Below are 20,605 nucleotides of genomic sequence, written 5' to 3'. Positions count from 1 at the left end.
GTGCACCAGCCCCGTTCCTGAAGCGGTGCCGTTTCGTAGTGTCCTTTCCTTGGGGCATAAGCAAAAGAAGAAGAGCCGCATCTACAGGAATGACTCCCGGATGTTACTAGTGGGAATCTATCCTCTACAATCCTATCAAATCCATTTCTCGTACAATCACTCCAGACAGCGCAAAATATAATTGTACCCACCGGTCCAATTTCAAAAGGTACAATAATGTGCAGCCTCTCAACCGTACTCCTAAGTCCTACCCCTACCCCATGAACAATTATCATTTTCTTATGATCCATCCAGCCACATGACCTCACGTCCTCACCATCAACGCCTCAACAGCACCGCCTCAACCCACGCGTTCTACCACCACCGCCGCCGCCGCCCAAACCACCTTACCTCTTTAACAAACAGAACTACCACGAGTGGACTCAGTGAGGGATGGGAGGAGGGAACAAGAAAAAGTTTAATGGTAAATCCAAGAGCCGTAAACCACATAGGAACTTTTCATCATCAGCTCGAGGCCAAGCCCTTTTCGTGGAAGGCGGCGTCTTAGCCGATTGGTCTTCCTCCTTTAATTCTTCTCCCTCCAGAGGTCTTTTAACTTAGCGACACGCTTTAAATAATTGTTTGTGCCTTTTTTTTTTGGGTCTTCGGGTTTCATTGATTACAAAAAAAAATAGGAGTACTAATTAAGTTTATATTTTCGAAATTTCAGAGAAGAATTTGAATGGTGGGAATGGAGTCTCTGGTTCTTCCAAGAGGTCTAGCAATGGAAAGGGGAGGAAAGGTTTGAACTCGGGTTCGGGTTCGGTCTCTGGGTCGGGTTCCAGAAGCGAATCTAGCAAGAGTAGAGGAAATGCTATTGGTTACGTGTATCCTTCCCTTGACGCTCAGGTACATTTGCTTTTGGTACAAGTTCTTTTGTAAATTTAGAGGGCTAATATCTCCATCTTATGTTGGACATGCAGTTCATCTACCTGCTTCTTTTGAAATTTCACTGCTAAAGATTTTTTTACTGAGCACTGGGAAGTTTTTAGCAGTATTTGAGGTCAAAGAAGTTGCTTTAAATCTTGGGATTTGTTCATAAAGAAAATAAAGGTCTTTTTGAGCTGGGCCTGAAATTTTGGATGCAGACCGTTTTGGCTCGCAGAATAATAATAATAATAATAATATGTATTTGGTTCAAAGATTGGATTTTCATTTCAAACAAAGGTTATCCATTGTTCGCTCCTGGATTGTCGGGCGTAGTGTTGGTTATGCGAAGTGAAGTAGAATACGTTCTTTAATGAATATTGGTAGATTCTGTCCTATGATCGTTACAAGTTGGATTTATATCTAGCTCCGCACTCAATTGAAATGAAAGTAAAGTCATATAATCAATATAAGTTGTTTGGTCATTAAATTGAATGGTTTTTGTGAAATTGCATATTTCATCAAGTCTTTTTTTTTTCTATGCCGTTGTGATTCTGACATTTTAGTCTTTTGTTGATTTAGAATTGTTTGAGGCTTTTTTCAGGAAGGTTCATTTGCCAATGGATATGAGGAACGAGAGAGCAAATTAAAAAATTCATGTCCAATCGTTCTGGTTGATTCTGAGGATACCCCGATTGTTGCCTATATAGATGAGGGTCCCTCCAAGCATATTCAATGCTCGGAATACAATTATGATTACACTATGGGTTTCACATTAGATGAAAGCTCTCATAGAGGTTTAGGTTTCCATAACGAAGCAGAAGAGACTACAGCTGGTATTGGAATGTCTGCCAACGCAGAGGAGAAAGAAGATTTTTATGATTCATCAGCCTCTAAAGAGGAGTTGAATGTTGACGATGAGAATGTCAGTGGTGATGTTGAAGATGAATTTCTTGCTGAGACATTGTCTACCGGGGAGAATTCGGGATTTTTATCTATAGGTGGCTTGAAAATATATACACGAGATATCTCAGATGATGAAAATGATGAAAGTGATGGAAGTGAAGAAGAAGGATTGCTGGATGAGGAAAGCTTGGAGTCTTCTGAATCAGAGGATACCACCGAAACATCTGATAGTGAAGAATCATCTGATAGTTCAGATATTGATGATGAGGTTGCTGCAGATTACTTTGAAGGCATTGGTGGGAGTGAAAATATTGTAGATGTTGATCAGCTGGTGGGACGAAATCGTCGTTCATCGCCTGATAATGGTCTTCTCATTGATAGACTTGACGACACCTTGGAAAAGTTTGGAGGCATTGCCCTTCAAGAGGCATCACGAGAATATGGCATGATGAAGCCTCAATCAAGTAAAAGGTCTCTTGTCAAAGATAGCAAAATTTCAGCTGGCAAGTCTGCCTGGTCATCAGCTTTGGATGACATAATGGCTGTAAAGGATCCAAGAACTATTTCTGGAAGAAAGAAGCATTATGCCAAATTTCCAAAGTCATGGCCATTTGAGGCCCAAAAGAGTAGAAAATTTTGGAATTCTCCTGGTGAGGAACTCCATTTATTGTTAACTTATAAGACTAATGTACTTCTGGTTGACTGTTCTCATATAATTGCTTTCCTCAACCACCAGTTTTATGTGGTTAGGTTTCCTTTCCTGCTTAAATGCATCCATACTGCCGCCTGGTCCAAGGTGTGGTAAATATCTCCCATTCTGTTAGCACCTTAAGTTGTGTCCTTGCAGCTTGAATGCAGCCATAAAGCTGCGAGAAGATGCATACTTCTTGTCAAATGTCTTGACACACTACCTCAATGAAAACCTAGTTGACATGGTTGAGTAACTGGGAGAACGACTTTCCTCCTTGCAAGTTGCTTCATTTGGCTCCTCCTCTTGAAAATAGAACTCCATGGAGCGTTTCTTAAATGAGCTCATTTGGAAGCTAATATTCTATACCCTGACGTTCCTCCGATGGAAAGATTTTTACATCCCATCAACCATCCAGTGGCAGATGTACATTTTTTCTACTTTAATCCAGTCCAAGATGTTCTTTTGTTTCATTTTGTCTAGCCTTCTCTCAGACAAGACCTCTATTGTTGAATGTATGGGGAATAGACACTGTTGGAGAGACTATAAACATTGTTCTTTGGAATGTTTTCCAAATAATTAAAATAGAAATGATAAAATTGCTTATCGTAAGAAACATTGGGGAACAAAAGGTCATATAGTTTTGAACCTACCAACTCATTTCTGAAAGGAAGATAAGTTCCTTTTTTGTGCAAATAAAGGAAGAAAATTTTCATTTTCTGCAGTGTCATAGAACATTGTCTTTCCTGTTTGATGGATATATGCATCTTTTGGTTGTGATATTCCTTGTTTATTCCACATAAACTCTAGTTTCCTTCACCAACAGATCTTCCATTTGTCTGTTGATGTTTTAAGAATTCGATGCAGCAAAGAAATTAATCTGGCAAAAAAGTAACCTTGATTATTTTTTTGGTGGTATGGTTAGTCTAGGTCCACCTTATACTGATAATAAAGAGTAAGCTGAGATTCAATATAATACATTTTGTGGACACAAATGTTCCATATGCTTCTTGTTGCAGTGGAGCACCCTTCATGATGTGGATTGAGGAATAACATTCTAAGCCTCAATAAACATCTGATGCATAATTTCAGGTGAGAAGAAGAAGCATCGAAAGGAAATGATTGCAATCAAGCGTCGGGAGAGAATGCTGGGCCGCGGGGTTGATCTCCAGCAAATAAATTTGGTAAGATAAGTGCATTTTTTCCTTCCTTGATGCTTTGTTGTCCAAGTAATTTTCCCCCTCCTAGTTGTGATGGTGCATGTTAGGGGAGCTCGTAGTCTATTAACAGTGAATTTTTGTGTTTTCAGTACATTAACACCCTCACTGCTAAATAATGGGGATAGTGCAGTTGATGCTGTGATATTCGCCATTAGTAATTAGTCAGTGGTTATTATGCTTCTTCTAAACTTATGTAGTTCGGTTGTGGAAACTACATTTGTGCCTACTGGATCCTGAGCTCATGCAATTTTGTTCATTGCAACAACTGACTTGGATTCCTCATATACTCGTTGCAAAAAAAAAAAAAGAAACTTACTTTCCAAATTTTTTATTTGTTATTGTTTTTATGTGTAGTTGCTCTTAAGTGAAGTACTAAATTCAATTAAACTCAGAAAGGTCATGATTGCCAGGACTTTGGAACCAAAATGATTACTTGTTATATTATAACAAAGATAAAGAAAAATGATAAATGCTTGCTTTTTCTTCTTAAACTGTAGAAACTGCAGCGGATGGTTTTGGATGGAGTTGAGATTTTATCATTCCAGCCAATGCATTCTCGAGATTGTTCCCAGGTATCTTTGGTTCACCACTTTGTGCATTCATAAAAGGGAAAAAATGGGAAATAGAAGTGATATTTCATTGCCTTTTGGCCTTCTGTAAGTATAGCAGTTTGAACAGTCTTGTGGATCTGCAGCTATAAGAAATAAGATTCTCTACATGATAGCCAAGTTTCAAATTCTGTTACTTCTAGATAATTAGATACTTGGAAGCAGTGAGAGGATTTTGCGCTAGATTGTTAGACATTTCTAGTGGCAGTCATTAGATTTCTCTATTACAGTTTAGAAGTTGGTGCTGGTATAATTGGTTTCAGGATTTGCCCCTGATGCCTTTCTCCATCATCATCTCAACTTTATTCAAACATTCCTGTAACTCTTTTTGGGTGGTTAGTATAGGTTATCTTTAGACTAGTTGGACCTCGCCATAGACTACCGTTCACGAGTATATTTGCCTGTGTTACAGTTTAAATGTTGAATAGGCTTGCAATCGTATCAAAGGCATTGCATGGCATTGAGTTGTCATTTCGTTGGGGCAGAAACAGATTTATCTTTTCCACGGGGTTTCAATACAAAGACACAAAAGTGATCCATTTCCTTCACAGAGATTGCACATGCAGCCCTAAGTTTTCAAAAATCTAAATTTTTTTAAGTAGGGAAAAAAATCAGCATATCATTAATTTAAACTTCCTAATTAACCGTAAAAAGGGGATAACTTTGCAACTGTCAATTGTGGAATACTATTTATTTCTATAGTAACTGGTTCTGCACATAAATAGGTCCAAAGGCTGGCATCAATATACCGCTTAAGAAGTGCTTCTCAAGGTTCTGGCAAGAAAAGGTACACCACTGGTTTCCACTTTTTTCCTCCCCTCAAGGGTAGGTTTAGGGTTCAAGCATCTGACTGACCTTTTGTTCCTGTAATAATTCTAAGACCATGACATACAAAAGTGGATTGGAAGTTTCATCTGCTTTTGAAATCCTATCTACAAAACAGAAGATGGAATTTGTGGAAACGAACTGACGACATCTGTTTTTGCAGATTTGTGACAGTTACAAGAACACAACATACTTGTATGCCATCTTCCAGTGATACAGTTCGTTTAGAGAAGGTATCCTGACAAGTAAATTTAGCTTGGAAGTTGAGTTATTAGCTATAGGAATTAAAATTCCAAATTAATTTTGGGGGCTTTTGATTATCAGTTGATAGGAACTAATGACAAGGATTTGGATTTCACTGTCTACGACATGGACTCAGTGAAGAGAGATAGGAAAACTCCAAAGAAGACTTCAAAAGGAGCCAAGTCAACTCTGGATAAATTGCAATCTGAAGGGAACAAAAAGAAACGAAGTGGGAAACGGGGCTCTTTTGCTGCTCAACCTGTGTCCTTTGTTTCCAGTGGTATAATGGATTCGGATATGGTTGAGCACTCGGCAATTGAAACGAGCGAGACAAGTGATAATTGCCAAGAAAAGAAACATGCTTCCAGTTCAATAAAATATGGTGCTTTTGAACTGCATACTAGAGGTTTTGGCTCGAAGATGATGGCTAGGATGGGATATGTAGAAGGATGCGGCTTGGGAAAGGATGGCCAAGGTATGGCCGAGCCCATTGAAGTTCTCCAACGTCCTAAATCGCTTGGATTAGGTGCTGAGATTCCTGAAACAAGTGATAAATTGGCAAAAAAGGAATGCCGACCAACAGTATCAGGGCTGTCTTCTGAACTCCCGGGGACGAGAAATAAATTGGGAAAAAAAGAATCTGCACAATTTGCATCTTTTGAGAGGCATACAAAGGGATTTGGGTCAAAAGTGATGGCAAAGATGGGTTTTGTTGAAGGCATGGGCCTAGGGAAAGATTCACAAGGTATGATTAGGCCTCTGGTTGTAGCAAGACGTCCAAAATCCCGAGGATTGGGTGCCACTGGTTAAGAGTCCATGCATATGTATATTTATTTCACAAGGAGAGTTTGTTTCCTCCTTGCTTTGCTAAATTTGAAGGGTCAGTTCTAATTTAGTCTATTCTGTACGCGGTCTGGCTACAATGTGTTGATAATATTTATTCTCTTGTTTCCAGTATCTTATTGGAGCTCTTCAAGAAGTAAGAATAAAATGAAGCAGCAGCATCCCGAGTACCTCTTATTAATTGTCGTTGTGCTTCTATTTTTTCCAACCTATTGGATGCTCTAATTTGCCAAAGCGTTCTTTGCTTTCGCGTTGCTGCTGCACTATGAACTGTTCAATTGCATTGGTTTCATGTCCGAAGAAAATTAAAGGGCGTGTGTAGGCGTGTAATGGTGAGAAGTGTCGTTACAGCCCACCGGTCGTAACATTGAAGGAAATGAAAGCTCTTTTTTTTTCCGAAACGGGATAAATTCACACATGTACGTAATTAGATTAGAAACATTTGGAAGTTACGCCCCTTAAACCTAAGCGGACTCCACATAGAAACCCAAGGAAATGAAAACTCAATGCACATGCTTTGTAGTTTTGACTAGTCTTTTGCTGCTTTCATCATCTCTCTCTCTCTAATTGAGTTGCTTCATCTTTTTCTTAGTCTGAACCTTTTACCAGGAGCATTTTCCTCCATTTCTTCACTGAGGAGGAGGGCCTCAACTAAAGCAAAACAAACCGTCAGCATTTGGGTTTCTCGTGGGATTCAAAGAAACTCCTTATTCCACACGCACAAACACATTCCTTATCAAGTATTGCACCCACGGCCCCTATGCCTGTCTATGTTTTTTTTTTTTTTTCGGTAGAATTCATAATATTCGCATTCGTTCTATGATCTGTGATTAATTTTATTCAAATCGATTCGAGCCCCTTTGTGAATAGAAACTCTTCCAACATTGTCCTTTTTATCCCATATTTTTCGAACCTGAAACTTCATGATCAAGCGATGCAAGTCCTTTCCGCTTGCACCGGTACCTGTCCACGTTCTAGAGGCAAAAAAATATGCTGTTAAGGCATGGAACATTTATAAAGCTAAATAACTAGTAGTAAAAATGTATTGCAATTATTCAGTTATAGCCTCCGCCTGCTTTGATGGGGGGTACGTGCAATCCTTCACTTTTTTGAGTGCTTTTGTTATCCCCTGTTAATCGAGGCTCGTATGGTGCCACTCATCAAGCAGCGCCTCACGCGTCTTTTCAATTGCCAGAACAATTACAAGATCAATCAGTAAAACGATCATTGCAGGGCAATCAAGGATGGTGTGACGTTCACATCCAAAGTAGTAAAACGATTGGATGGTCGATCCACTATTGTCACTGAACTATGGTACTTTAAGCTCAGATTAAATAATTCTTATCTAGTGGAGTGAGATCTAAGCTGCTACATTTATCGTGAGAAGCAAAAAAGTTACTCAGCGTAGTGGTCAACGGGTTGCGGGAACCTGTCACCTGTTAAGTGTCACATTCACCATTTTCGGAGGACCGAGGGGCTTGCCTTTTTTTGGGTGTGACAAAACATACAATTCTTTCTAAACTCCGGAGTTAGATGCAAGTCAAATGTGCTTGCACACTAGTTAAACCCATGAAACATGAAAAGGGAAAATGAATTTATGATAATTACGTTTTTTGTTTAGAGGGACAAATAAAAAATAATAAATGTCTGTAACCTAATTTGCTCCCACCCAAAAAAAAAAAAAATATATATATATATATATATATATACATACACACACACTAAGAAAAAATGAGAAAAGAAAAAAAAAAAAAAAAAAAAAGGAACCGACAAGAAAGAAAGGATCCTTAAGACTGTTCCTTTTGCCATTGACGGGGACACAATCGTCATTTACCGCGAGTGCCAGCATTTTTCGTCTCAAAGTCTCACCGACGCAGAAGGATACCCCATATCATCCCAGTCTAGTAGTATAAATCTTCCAGCCATAAGTCATCTTTTTGTCATACAAATAAGCGGTCTGTTGCTCCTCGATTCTCATCACATCACAGCGACTGCCTATGTTCTCTATCGTGATTCATGATTTTACTCACATATAAGGTCAGTAATATCTACCCTTTTGTTCTACAAATCCCCTGTTTGAACCCTGAGCGGTCATCTTTTTGTTAATACGTTGCTGTAATCTCTGCACTCGATCTGCTCTAGCACTGTTACAAAAACCTAATTTTGTCGACGAAATTCATCACTATATATCGAGGGATAGTTGTAATTGTATTGAATTGAATTGATCTTGGCATATTAGTCATTGTTCCTGATCTGGTCGTCCAGATCTGTAGTCTAGAACAGTAAAGATGGAATCTTCTAGAAAAATTAAGATCTGGGTTTTGTTTATCTGCATGATATCTCAACTGGGTCATGGGTTTTACCTTCCGGGTAGTTATCCCCACAAATATGGGATTGGTGGCTTCTTGAATGTGAAAGTGAATTCACTGACTTCAATTGAAACTGAGATGCCCTTCAGCTATTATAGTTTGCCTTTCTGCCATCCAAAAGAGGGTGTCAAGGATAGTGCTGAAAATCTTGGTGAGCTCCTTATGGGTGATAGGATAGAGAATTCTCCCTACAGGTTTAAGATGTATAACAATGAGACAGAGGTTTTTCTGTGTCAAACCAAGCCTCTGTCCGGTGAAGAGTTTAAGCTTTTGAAGAAGAGGATTGACGAGATGTATCAGGTTAATTTGATTCTTGATAATCTGCCTGCTATTAGATATACTAGGAAGGAAGGTTATTTCCTGCGATGGACTGGGTACCCTGTTGGAATCAAGGTTCAGGATGTGTATTATGTGTTTAATCACTTAAAGTTCACGGTTCTTGTTCATAAGTATGAAGATACCAATGTGGCTCGTGTGATGGGGACTGGTGATGGTGCTGAGGTTATTCCAGGTGGGAATGCTGGATCAGATGCACCTGGTTATATGGTTGTTGGTTTTGAGGTGGTTCCTTGCAGCTTCCAGCATAATGCTGATTCACTTAAAAACTTGAATATTTACGACAAGTATCCGTCTCCGGTTAAGTGTGATCCATCAATTGTTTCAATGCCTATTAAAGAGAATGAGCCTGTTGCGTTCACATATGAAGTTTCCTTTGTGGAGAGGGACATCAAATGGCCATCAAGGTGGGATGCTTATCTTAAGATGGAGGGAGCAAAGGTCCACTGGTTCTCAATTTTGAATTCACTCATGGTGATCACTTTCTTGGCTGGAATCGTGTTTGTGATCTTTTTGAGGACAGTTAAGCGAGATCTGACTCGGTATGAAGAGCTTGACAAGGAAGCTCAAGCCCAGATGAATGAGGAGTTATCTGGGTGGAAGCTTGTGGTTGGTGATGTTTTCCGGGCCCCCAGTAATCCAGCACTTTTGTGTGTGATGGTTGGGGATGGGATCCAGATTCTTGGGATGGCAGTTGTGACAATTTTGTTTGCTGCCCTTGGATTCATGTCTCCTGCTTCACGCGGAACGTTGATTACAGGTATGCTGTTCTTCTACATGATTCTAGGAATTGCAGCTGGTTATGTGGCTGTTCGTATGTGGAGGACAATCTTCTGTGGTGATCACAAAGGATGGGTTTCTGTTTCATGGAAGGTTTCATGTTTCTTCCCTGGTATCGCCTTCCTTATTTTAACTGTCTTGAATTTCTTATTATGGGGTAGTCATAGCACAGGAGCCATTCCATTTTCACTGTTTGTCATCCTTATCTTGCTGTGGTTCTGCATTTCTGTACCCCTCACCCTTGTTGGTGGTTACTTTGGAGCCAAAGCACCTCATATTGAATATCCAGTTAGAACAAACCAGATTCCACGAGAAATCCCACCTCAGAAATATCCATCTTGGCTTTTAGTTTTAGGGGCTGGAACTCTCCCGTTTGGTACGCTTTTCATTGAGCTCTTTTTCATCATGTCCAGCCTCTGGATGGGTCGTGTCTACTATGTTTTTGGATTTCTCTTCATTGTTTTGATCCTTCTCGTTGTGGTTTGTGCTGAGGTGTCCCTTGTTCTGACCTATATGCATCTCTGTGTGGAGGACTGGAAATGGTGGTGGAAGTCATTCTTTGCATCCGGTTCTGTTGCAATTTACATATTTTTGTACTCCGTTAACTACCTAATATTTGATCTCAAGAGTCTGAGTGGACCTGTTTCTGCCACCCTTTACCTGGGATATTCGCTCTTCATGGTGACAGCAATTATGCTTGCCACAGGCGCAGTTGGGTTCCTATCTTCTTTTTGGTTTGTGCATTACTTGTTCTCGTCAGTGAAGTTGGATTAAGAAGTTTTGGCTTCGAAGGGGGCTGTCTTCCGAAGAGCAGCAGCAGTAACGGCATAGGAGAAACAGACAGCCATTGTAATGCTTCTTTTGCCTTTCATTTGTCGTCAATGTCGTTTCCTGGAGAATATGAAATACACAATCATCCTTTCAATTTTCGTTGAACTCTTTATAGCCAAGGACTGTTTCAGGGTAGCATGTTGGGGTGAAAACATAGTTGGGTAGTTTGCAAAATCGGTAGGGGGTGGCCTGTGAGATCACAATAGGCATGCAGTCGGTATGTAGAATTTTTCATTACAACTTATTACATGTTAAAAGATTTATGACATGAAGCCATGAAGGTATTTTTCTTGACATGTATGTATTAACTTTTGACTTTGGTACACGATATTTGGTACGCCTAGTTCAAAATGTTGATGTGGCTCGAATAACGCTCGATTACTGTCAAAAAAAAAAAAGAGCACACGATTTCGGTCAATGTGTTTGAATTGGCCTGCAATGGAACGTAGCAACGGTTCAATATCAATATACCATATCCTTGTCTGGAGATTATTCACCTGAAGAACCGATGGAAAGGTATATTAATTTAGCTACCATAAAGAAAGATGATGCTGCGCAAGTTCCCTAACCAAAATTACTGCTCAAGAAGAGTCACTAAATGAAACTGCAACTTCGTGCTCCCATGTTAACATCAAATTTACAATGAATAACAATGTGGCACTTGCGCCAGGTTGAGAATGAGATACCCCAAAAGCGTGGATATAATAGCGGATCGCTGATGGAAGTGTCACGGGTACTTCTACTTTTGATGCCAACTTTCTCCAGACAAAACCTATATCAGCTTCTCTACGTTTTCCAATTAGGCTTACCTAACCCTGAGGAACTGAGATTAGGTGCTATAGAGTTAGGCAGCAAGTGAAATTTAGGAGCAGCCCAGTACGTCACGCTTTTTCCCCCATACATGGAATGGACTAGAGCTGCAGTAGCCAAAACTAATGCCGCCATATTACATTTCCATTGGGGAAACAATTAAAGGAATGGGAAGAGGAAAAAAAAAAGTCCCCATTGCTCGTTGAAAGATTATTGTAGGTTGAGTAGCTGGTAGTGGTGGCACTGCTGACCAGTGGGTAAACTTCAGTTTTATTATTATATTTTTCTTATTAAGCTTCTGACAAGTGGGCAATCTTGTGATTTTCAGGTGAGAAAATAATATTGAACGAAAATGTGATAGGTTCTCAGTTCTGCATTGTGCATTGACTAAATTTCATCTCCCTGACTAGTGTACAGGTCACCAGCCTTTGGGCTGGTGGCCACCGCCTAGCTTGGTGGGATGGGAGGTAAGGGTTCAGACCTTGCCTCCCACCAAAATGTCACATTTAAGTGATTTGTTTCAAAAAATTCAGGCGAGTGTGTTGTGCATCCGTTTAGTCCGGTAGTAGTTCAGTCCCTTCCGAGTTATTTCTAGACCTCCTTAGGTCCTCCCCCTCTCCCTTAGTGTAGAATAGATTAGATTATACAACAATTGTCATCTCCGGAAAAAAAAAAAAAAAAAAAAAGACTAGGTTCTGCTTTGAGAAAGGCTGCATCAGGCTTCCTGCAGCTTGCAGTCCAATTCCCTTTTATTCACAACTACAGAGCCCAAACATGAAAGGAAAACAAGGAAGAGGTTGGGTTTGGGGCAACAAAAGTTCTTGCGTAGTGGGCCATTTCCTTTTCGCCACGGACTCTTTTTTTTTTTTTTTTTTTTGGCGGAAACGATAAATCTAACCAATTTTACTTTTTTTTTCTTTTCGCCACTGACTCGTGCATTCAAATATATAGGCTGGAGGGACTTGGCTGCCTTGAGCGTTTTACTCTCGGCCACAATATTGAAGAAGGAGATTTATTTATTTATTTTGTTTAATGCGGAAATCCTCCTCGACCATTACATATTTACATGAGAGATGTTTAGCATTGTAAAACTTGGGACCTAAATTGGACCATTATCACTTTGCTGCACTAAGTACTCGAAAAAAAAATTTTTTTTTGCTACACTAGTAAAAACTGTAAGGAACCCATCAAATGACTAGGAGGGAATTAGTTCATTCTCATGTCAATATTACGTACCCTAAAAAAAATAAATTGGAACAAAGGAAAAGAAAAAAGAAAGAAAGAGGTAAAAGGCTATTGGTCCAGAAGGGCATGGGCTACAGGATCCAGGGACAAGGGGGAAGTGGGGTGTGTGGCGAGCATTGTTCGTTAATTCTGGCGCCCTCAAAAGCTCCCCTGCTGCTCTTCCTTGCACCTTTAAAAAAAAAAAAAAAAAAGAAATCTGAAACTGGAAGTGGAAGTACCAGTTAGATTGAGTACACGGCTTCTGCTGTGATGATGTTAAACTGTTCACAGTCTCTTCCCCACCGTCACAGTTTCCCTTCTTCAACTCCCCGTCTCTCTACTTCCCCCTTTTGCCTTTCCCTCTCCTTCGCATCATCACCATCGTTATCCTCTTCTTCTGCTTCTAAGCTGAGACTTTCATCGTGCAGTTTCCATGATGCATCTATCAATCTCAATCCTAAACCCAAGCATAAGGTTAGTACATACCACACCGCAGTTCTTTTAATAGCACTCTTCTTCTTCTTGTTTTTTTTTTTTTTTGGGTAAGCAAGCATTGTTGTTGTTTTACTAAGACTGAAAGACAAACTAAGCTTACTTGATCAGTACCATGAGGTAGGTGTAGTATTTGGCTCGTCTAATGATCAAACAAAACCCGAACAAAATATCTGTTTGGTTAAGTATTCAAATTAGCTCCTTAATCTTTACTGATTACCCAAAAAAAAAAATATCTGAGTTTGGCTCGGGAAAAGCTTGTTTCAGTTCAGCGCGAATAACAATCAAGCCCAACTCGAACCGCAATTTTACTTAGTTAAAAAGAATGTAGTAAGCAGGTTTGTCCCTTTACTTCCAGCTTTGGTTTGCACGAGAGCAATATACTATTATACAAACACGTTGGTTTTTGAAGTCCATTTTATTGATTGCTGAACGCTTTCCTGGGGGAGCAGGGGTTAAAGGTCATATGCTCAAAAGGTGAGCCCTTGAAGGTGATGATATCTGGGCCTCCTGGGTCTGGTAAAGGGACTCAGTGTGAGATGATTGTCAAGAAGGTGACTTGATTTTCTTTATTCATTGCTCTGAGGAAAATTTTTTTTGCTTTGTTTTCCACCATGATTACATTCCCCTGTCTTGTTCTTCAGTTTGGATTGGTGCACGTATCAACTGGAGACCTTTTACGTGCTGAAGTAGCAGCTGGCAGTGACATCGGAAACAGGGCAAAGGAGTACATGAGTTCTGGTCGACTCGTACCAGATGAGATTGTGACTGCTGTATGACAGCGGAGGACATGCTTTTGGTTGTTGCCTGTTTCGTTGCTTTCTTTCTTGTGAATATAAAAATGTCTTGACACTTTTTGCCTTCCAGATGGTAAAAGCACGATTAGCACAGAAAGATGCTAAAGAAAACGGTTGGCTTCTGGACGGGTACCCCAGAAGTTTTGCTCAAGCGCAGAGCCTGGAGGAAATGAAGATTAGACCTGATGTCTATATTGTGCTCGATGTATTTTCACTTGCTCGCTAATTCAATATTTTGTTCACTGCTGGTTTGTATAGTTCCAAAATTTAGCAAAGAATCTTACCTCGTTGCAATTAGGTTCCTGATGAGATTCTAGTAGACAGAGGTGTTGGCAGAAGGCTAGATCCTGTAACGGGAAAAATATACCACATTACTAACTTCCCTCCAGAGAATGACGAAATTAGAGATAGGCTTGTCACTCGACCTGATGATACTGAGGAGAAGGTAAGTTGACCAGGTTGCTACACTTTTACAACAATGTGCATATAGAGACCTTAGCCAAAAAATCACTCTAATTAGGATATCATACTTGATGTTCTTAGACTGAATCCAGTCGACAACTTACAGGTTTAGATTCCTATTTGTAGTTTTCATTATAGCCACCTGCTGGCAACTTTTGTTGCAAGAGTTACTAGTACCTGTGAACATTTGTGGGTTTTCAATATGAGAAAAGTCTGAAATTACTAAAATTTAACTAATCTCAGCAATTCTTGAGTCCAAAACTGAATAGATTGTAGAATCTAGCATATTGTATGGGTATGCAGTGAGAAGAGATTTGCAATTATCATTATGCAAGTGTTTTCTAGTTACACTTTATTTATGTTTGAGATGAATTAATTATCTTTTTACCCCATGCCCCCATTTTGGACATGCTTTGACCTGCAGATATTTTAACAGACGTGTATGTGTGTCAATACAATTTGATTTTTCTATCAAAGGATTGATGACTTCTCAAAACCCCTTTTTTTATTACATCATGAATTGTAAATGTGTACATTCAGGTCAAGTCACGTTTGAAAATATACAAAAAAAATGCAGAAGCAATCTTACCGATATACAGGGATATTCTAAAGAAGGTACTTTTGCTATTTTAATCATGTTCATCGAGCTTTTTTCTTCAGTTTTGACCACAAGTTCTTCAGTGATTTTAACTATTTATACCATGATACATAGGTTGATGGAAACCATCTCAAAGAAGTAGTCTTTAAAGATGTAGAAACTTTGTTGTTGCATGTGAAGGAGAATGAAGAGACTGAAAAATTAGGTAACCTTGTTAGTACCAAATATCAAATATTACATGCTTAAATACTTTTCCCAGGTTTTTTGTCCAAATGTCTATGATATGTATGCATGCAGTAATGTTGTTATTTCTAGTAGTCTAGTATATTTCTCATATTTGGTTTTCATAGTTTTATTTCTATATCAGTGATTATCTGTTTCCCTCAGTGTTTATGGTCATAACATGAAGTAGCCAATTGTTCTGAGTCCATTTGGATACATGGAAGTTACTAAAATGAAGATTACATAATGTTGTTATAGGTGTCTGCATAAATCTCTTTTGTTATCTTTTGATCTTGGATCCTGGAACATTGGATCTGAAAATTTTCTACCATACTCAGCAGAAGGCAATTTTTTATTGCATTTTCCATTAGTCTTCAATCCTAATTAAGAATTGATAAATGAATCACAATTGTGAAGCTGTTGCCTGGCAAAGCTGGAAACGGGCCATCAAAAATCAAATCTGTCACAACCAGTCAAGTTCCATTCAACTTGATATCTCTCTGTTATGATTTAGCATGGCTAATGCAGAATAAATAAAAAGAATAAATCTTCTGCAATAAGAAATTGTTATTTATAAGTTTTCCTGTTGTATTTGGAATCTGAACATTCCTACCGTTCATGTTCTGTTACTTAATAGAAATGTCATCTGTACTGTTAGCATGTAGAAGCAGGAACATTTTCGCATCATCTTTTATCTTTTACCCGTGGCATAGAGGTTTTATGCGATGTCTGTAATTTTTGGATACCACATCCTGATACAATATACCTTAAGCAGACAGTTGTAAGCTGCTACTTGTAATCTACCAATAACAACGTTTTGTTAATGTAAACTGACCTGCTTCTTGATTCTGCTGCTTGTCTCTTGAAAAAGTGGTTGGGAGTGACAACTATCTGGTTAGGCCAACATCAAGCAAGGTATCTTCTTGCTATTTATGAAACTACAATGTATGATTTCTGAAAATTCCATTTCATTATCTAATTGATAAAGTGTAACTAGCTCCATATTTGCATCAATTATTTGATTTAGCCTTTGACAGGAGAGTTGGAGAGGAATTCCAACTAGATTGAATAACATTCCTCATTCGCGAGAAATCAGGGAATACTTCTATAACGATGTTCTGCAAGCTACAACAAGAGCCATAAATGATGGGAAAACTCGATTAAAGGTACTTTTCTGAGATAGTTTGAAGATACGAAGTAATGGTTAGTTTGTAACTTTTTACTGTACAGTCCTCCAGAGTTACTTCCTAGTGAAGTTAGTACTGGCTACATATTTGGGTGTAGACTAAACACTTAATTGTGCTACTTGACAGGTGGAGATTAATATTCCTGAGCTGAACCCTGAAATGGTAAGGCCCTCTTGTCTGTTTGATCGCACGTTTATTGTCTAGGTTTAACCATATCTTATGATTTACAGGATGTTTATCGAATAGGTACCTTGATGGAACTTGTTCGGACTGTTGCTCTCTCATTTGCTGATGATGGAAAACATGTTAAGGTACACCTATCATGCTTATTTTTGTACTTTCAGGAATCAAATAATTTTTAATGGTAACCGGTTTAGCTATACTGAAGATTCATGGGTCCTTTTCTAAGGTTTGTGTTCAAGGGTCAATGGGACAAGGAGCACTTGCTGGTATGCCCTTACAGCTTGCAGGAAGTAGAAAGATCTTGGAGTTCATGGACTGGGGAGAATATGGTGCTAAGGATACCTTTATCAAGATTGGTTCAATCGGTAGTAAATAAATCAGATAATTATTACTTAAAATTCTGTAATTTGCTAACGTCTTTCTTTTTTTTTTTCCTCATGCTCTGCTCTAATTAGTTTTACTGATACATTCTGTGGATTCAGTCGGCTCCCTATGGTTGCCAAAATAGTATTTGTAACCCAATTTTCCATTATTTTCATGCTCATTTCAAAGTTTTCGAATAAATGCGTTTCATCTGGTACTTGCAATACAATTTTTGCGCTTATTCTGGGTAATGAACAACACTAATTTTGCCAATATTTTTTATGCGACCCATTATGAAAGACTTAAGTAAGCCATTCCTTTTCAGCTGCATTCTAGCTGAAAATTTTGCCCCACTTTGTCAAAATCGACTTCTCGTTATTTAGATTTCACACGTCTGATGGTCAATTTAGACATGAATTTTTATTTAGTTGTTGTGTGCTTTTGTTTCCTGAAGATAAGACTCTGTTTGGTAATGTAGACTGGACAGTCTACAGTTTTATTTCATCCATCCACTGGTTTGGTGAATAATCTGCCAGAAATTCCTGAAGTCACATATGATTACCCTACTTAGTGGTGTAGTTAGAGTGCAGTTCTATAATCAATACTAGCAGCTTGTCTCAATTGATTTGGTTAAATATGACTTACGCGTGATGATTTTTTAATTCAGTAGCCGTGTTTATTTTGTGTCACAGGTGCCAAAGAGGTTGATGAAGAGGATGATATGTACATTTTAGTGGCACCTCAAAATGCAGTAGGAAATTGTATTATTGATGTGAGCAGATCAAGAGGAAATGAGTACTTGTTTTTCATTTGCACCATACAGAGATGATTTGTCAATTTCTATTCATCAATCATGTGGAATTGAATATTGCAGGATCTAAAGGCTATGACTGATGCAGCTGGTACCCGTCCAGTTGTTCTTGTAAATCCTAGACTGAAGGTTAGACGGTACAGCTGACTCATTTTGTTTAAATTTGTGGTTGTACTCGTTGTTCGTAGGACGCTAATTAAAGGATGCCTGAAATGAGTTTAGAATCAAGAGTTTTTGACAGGACTATACTACGAAGGAAAGGCACAGATTGAAATCATATGTTTTCTGTCACAACTTTGAAATCAGATGTTTTTTGTCACAAACTTTGATTTTGACTCATCTGGAATGGTTTGAGTAGTTTTGTCTTGATGGGAAAAATTTTGCACACTTTGGCATGTCTCCAAGATATACGAAATTGCACAGATATTTCAGATCCTAAATCTCCAATTTGTCCCTGCTGAGCAGTCTTATAGACTTGCAATCTCATAAATGCTCGAGTCATCAGTAAATTGTGTGCCTCATTTCTCATTGTACATTTGTTTTATTTTTTTCTATTTCTCCTGTTAGTTCTATCAGATGGTAATCCACTTTCTGATGTTTATTGAAAAGTAAGTTAATACCAACTAGATTTGTCATTTATCCTAGTGTCACTTTCGTGCTCATCTCCAGTAAAGTAGGAGGGCTGCTGAGATGTTTGTGGTATTTAAAATCCTTAGCAAATGCAAATACTAATAAACAAGTACTTGCTTGTATTTTTCAAGTGGATAATATGAATACCGTGCAGTAGTATGACCAAACTTTGGATCCATTTCTTTCTATTGCACCATAACGTGGTTAAAATGTTCTCCATTGATATCTTGACAAAAAGACCTTATTATGCATACTGATTGCATCATCACTGACTTCAATATCAGGACGTGCCTGGCTCAAGCGGTATCATGCAAGTAAGTGCAGACCAGTAAATCTCTTATTTAACAAATCACTAGTCATCATCTAACACTCGATTTCATCTTCTGCAAGACAATGGGTCGAGAAAAGAGGTTGGAGTATGCTGCATCATTCGAGATATGCTACGTCTTTCGGTTGCTCTATTATGCAGGAACACAGTATCCTATTATGGGTGCTCTCCGGTAAGATCCTTGCTCATACAATCACACTAGCACATTTATAAAGCCAAAACAAATTTCTAAAGCTCAACTCGGCAGTATTTTCCATTTATATCTCCATAAATGCTATGATTAGCAGCACCAGTGCAGAAAGGATATCACTACAGAGGGCTAGATGTAAACATCCATGTTTTGAAATTTGTTATGCAAGTAACAGTGCAAAATAAAACTTTACGTATCTATTTTGTATGCAATTTATGACATGTCCGCACATAAATTCTTCAAACCACTTCAGTGGAATGGAAAAAGTGTTTTATGATTATGAAACCGAGCCGCGTACGCCACAGTTCTAACGCAGTAGTTTCACCCCCATAGATGAAATACACTGAGTCTTTAGCTTTTCTGCTCCTACGGTTACTTTGACTGAATGGAGTAAATCTTATCAGAAACAACGATGAAATAATTATTTACTTGAGATGAGTTTACCCGAGTGCCTGTAAATCCATCACTTGTACCTTTTGTTCTTTTGTATGGTGAGAGGGCCACTTCATCAACAGTCTTGTGTGGCGGCGGATTATGGATTTTGTCCTTCGAATTTTTTTTTTGGAAAGGTATTTCCAGCTTAAATTTCGTCCAATAAAGTTGACATCTTCAGTAGTAATGATATTTCAGGATGTCCCATCCATATGCTTACGAGTTATTCAAGAGGATAGATGAGTCACCTGGCAAGGAGAAATATGTTCCCTTGGCAAGCTTCCCAGAAAGACCGACAGGGGAGGAGATTAACGATGCATTTGAAGGAAGAGATAGGTAAACAGAATATATTGTTGTTGGATTGTGATGCGTCCGCTGGTATTATCATTGTGCTGAAGTAACTTATGGACCGATTTCGCTTGAATCTTTGCAGAAGTAAAGTCAAAAGGGCTTCAGGGATTTGGTAAGGATTCTCGTTTATTCATCATCTGAACTGGTACCAAAATGGCTGGCTGCTTAATTAATGCTACTGATTCATTCATCAACTCGTTATCTTTTAGGGGCCTATTGAGTGGTATCTTTTGAGCGTTGAAGGAGAAAATGGATGACAAAAAATGCACTCAAACGAGACATTATACTTTGTCCAAGGAAACCGAAGAGAAGGGATCTTTATCAACCACTAATATGATAGGGCATCGGAATTAACTCTCTCTCAGCCTGTGACAGATTGTTGGCAAAGGGTAGGGTTCCATGAAAGTGAAAATTTGGTCCTCACCAACAAAAATTAAAAAAACAAAAAAAAGGTGAAAAATTTGGTGAATGGATATCCCTTCTTTTTCTTTTTCCTCTAGTAAAAGAACCAGTGTTGCATTATTACTTTCTTTTTTCCTGTTTTTCTCTTCTAACCTTTAGGGAATATATGGTATATACGACGGATAAGCTCATTTTACTGTAATCTGAAACTAATAATTTTGAAGACAGAGAAATGAACAGGTGGTTGGCCTGCAAGAGTTTATTTTGGCCGGTGGATATACAACCATATCACCTTATTTGTTACAATCAGTGGCGAACTTAAGAATTGGTTTCCGAATAAAAATCAGAGGGGGACATGAAGAACATCAATCACAGCCATTAATATTCACATGGGAAATCCTGAGATCATTTCCTGCCACTATAAAAATAAAATAAAAAAATTTCCGGCAACTATAAACTGCCTACCGCTTGAAGCTAAGTTGGATGTTCTTCAAACGGAACCTAGTGTTAATGCATCCCATCCATAAGCATGATGGGCCCACTTTAATTCCGTGAGCAAGCGGATAGG

General features: G+C 38.7%; 3 protein-coding genes across 5 annotated transcripts; all 3 read left to right on the top strand.

Moving 5' to 3' along the window:
• The first annotated feature begins 210 nt into the window (after nucleotides 1–210).
• LOC140008388 (uncharacterized) lies at nucleotides 211–6,420 on the top strand. The gene is made up of 8 exons (XM_072052495.1): nucleotides 211–586; nucleotides 710–888; nucleotides 1,511–2,462; nucleotides 3,593–3,684; nucleotides 4,218–4,292; nucleotides 5,054–5,115; nucleotides 5,317–5,386; nucleotides 5,478–6,420. Exons 1-8 carry the CDS (start codon nucleotides 433–435, stop codon nucleotides 6,204–6,206), a joined length of 2,313 nt encoding a protein of 770 aa, XP_071908596.1. The 5' UTR covers nucleotides 211–432; the 3' UTR covers nucleotides 6,207–6,420.
• A 1,648-nt stretch (nucleotides 6,421–8,068) lies between these two features.
• Nucleotides 8,069–10,849, top strand: LOC140008387 (transmembrane 9 superfamily member 11-like). Its single transcript, XM_072052494.1, has one exon. It carries the CDS (start codon nucleotides 8,528–8,530, stop codon nucleotides 10,496–10,498), a length of 1,971 nt encoding a protein of 656 aa, XP_071908595.1. The 5' UTR covers nucleotides 8,069–8,527; the 3' UTR covers nucleotides 10,499–10,849.
• A 1,881-nt stretch (nucleotides 10,850–12,730) lies between these two features.
• On the top strand, nucleotides 12,731–20,292 carry LOC113692053 (adenylate kinase 5, chloroplastic). Of its 3 annotated transcripts, none has more exons than XR_003448856.2 (19): nucleotides 12,731–13,063; nucleotides 13,534–13,635; nucleotides 13,726–13,854; nucleotides 13,949–14,083; nucleotides 14,177–14,323; nucleotides 14,881–14,955; nucleotides 15,053–15,143; nucleotides 16,032–16,075; nucleotides 16,198–16,326; nucleotides 16,474–16,509; nucleotides 16,578–16,658; nucleotides 16,757–16,895; nucleotides 17,586–17,665; nucleotides 17,768–17,833; nucleotides 18,619–18,648; nucleotides 18,725–18,834; nucleotides 19,469–19,620; nucleotides 19,718–19,747; nucleotides 19,845–20,292. XR_003448856.2 is itself a non-coding variant. In XM_027210390.2 (19 exons), the coding sequence occupies exons 1-19, from the start codon at nucleotides 12,860–12,862 to the stop codon at nucleotides 19,867–19,869; spliced, it is 1,791 nt and encodes a 596-aa protein (XP_027066191.2). In that variant the 5' UTR covers nucleotides 12,732–12,859; the 3' UTR covers nucleotides 19,870–20,292. The 3 variants fall into 3 exon arrangements, 2 of the variants coding, with proteins under 2 accessions (XP_027066192.2, XP_027066191.2); XM_027210390.2 differs by having other exon boundaries at nucleotides 12,732–13,063; nucleotides 19,483–19,620; XM_027210391.2 differs by lacking the exon at nucleotides 13,534–13,635 and having other exon boundaries at nucleotides 19,483–19,620.
• Nucleotides 20,293–20,605: the final 313 nt, after the last annotated feature.

The sequence above is a fragment of the Coffea arabica genome, chromosome 6c (assembly GCF_036785885.1).
Source record: "Coffea arabica cultivar ET-39 chromosome 6c, Coffea Arabica ET-39 HiFi, whole genome shotgun sequence".
Lineage (NCBI taxonomy): Eukaryota > Viridiplantae > Streptophyta > Magnoliopsida > Gentianales > Rubiaceae > Coffea > Coffea arabica.
This window is presented reverse-complemented; position numbering and strand designations above follow the sequence as displayed.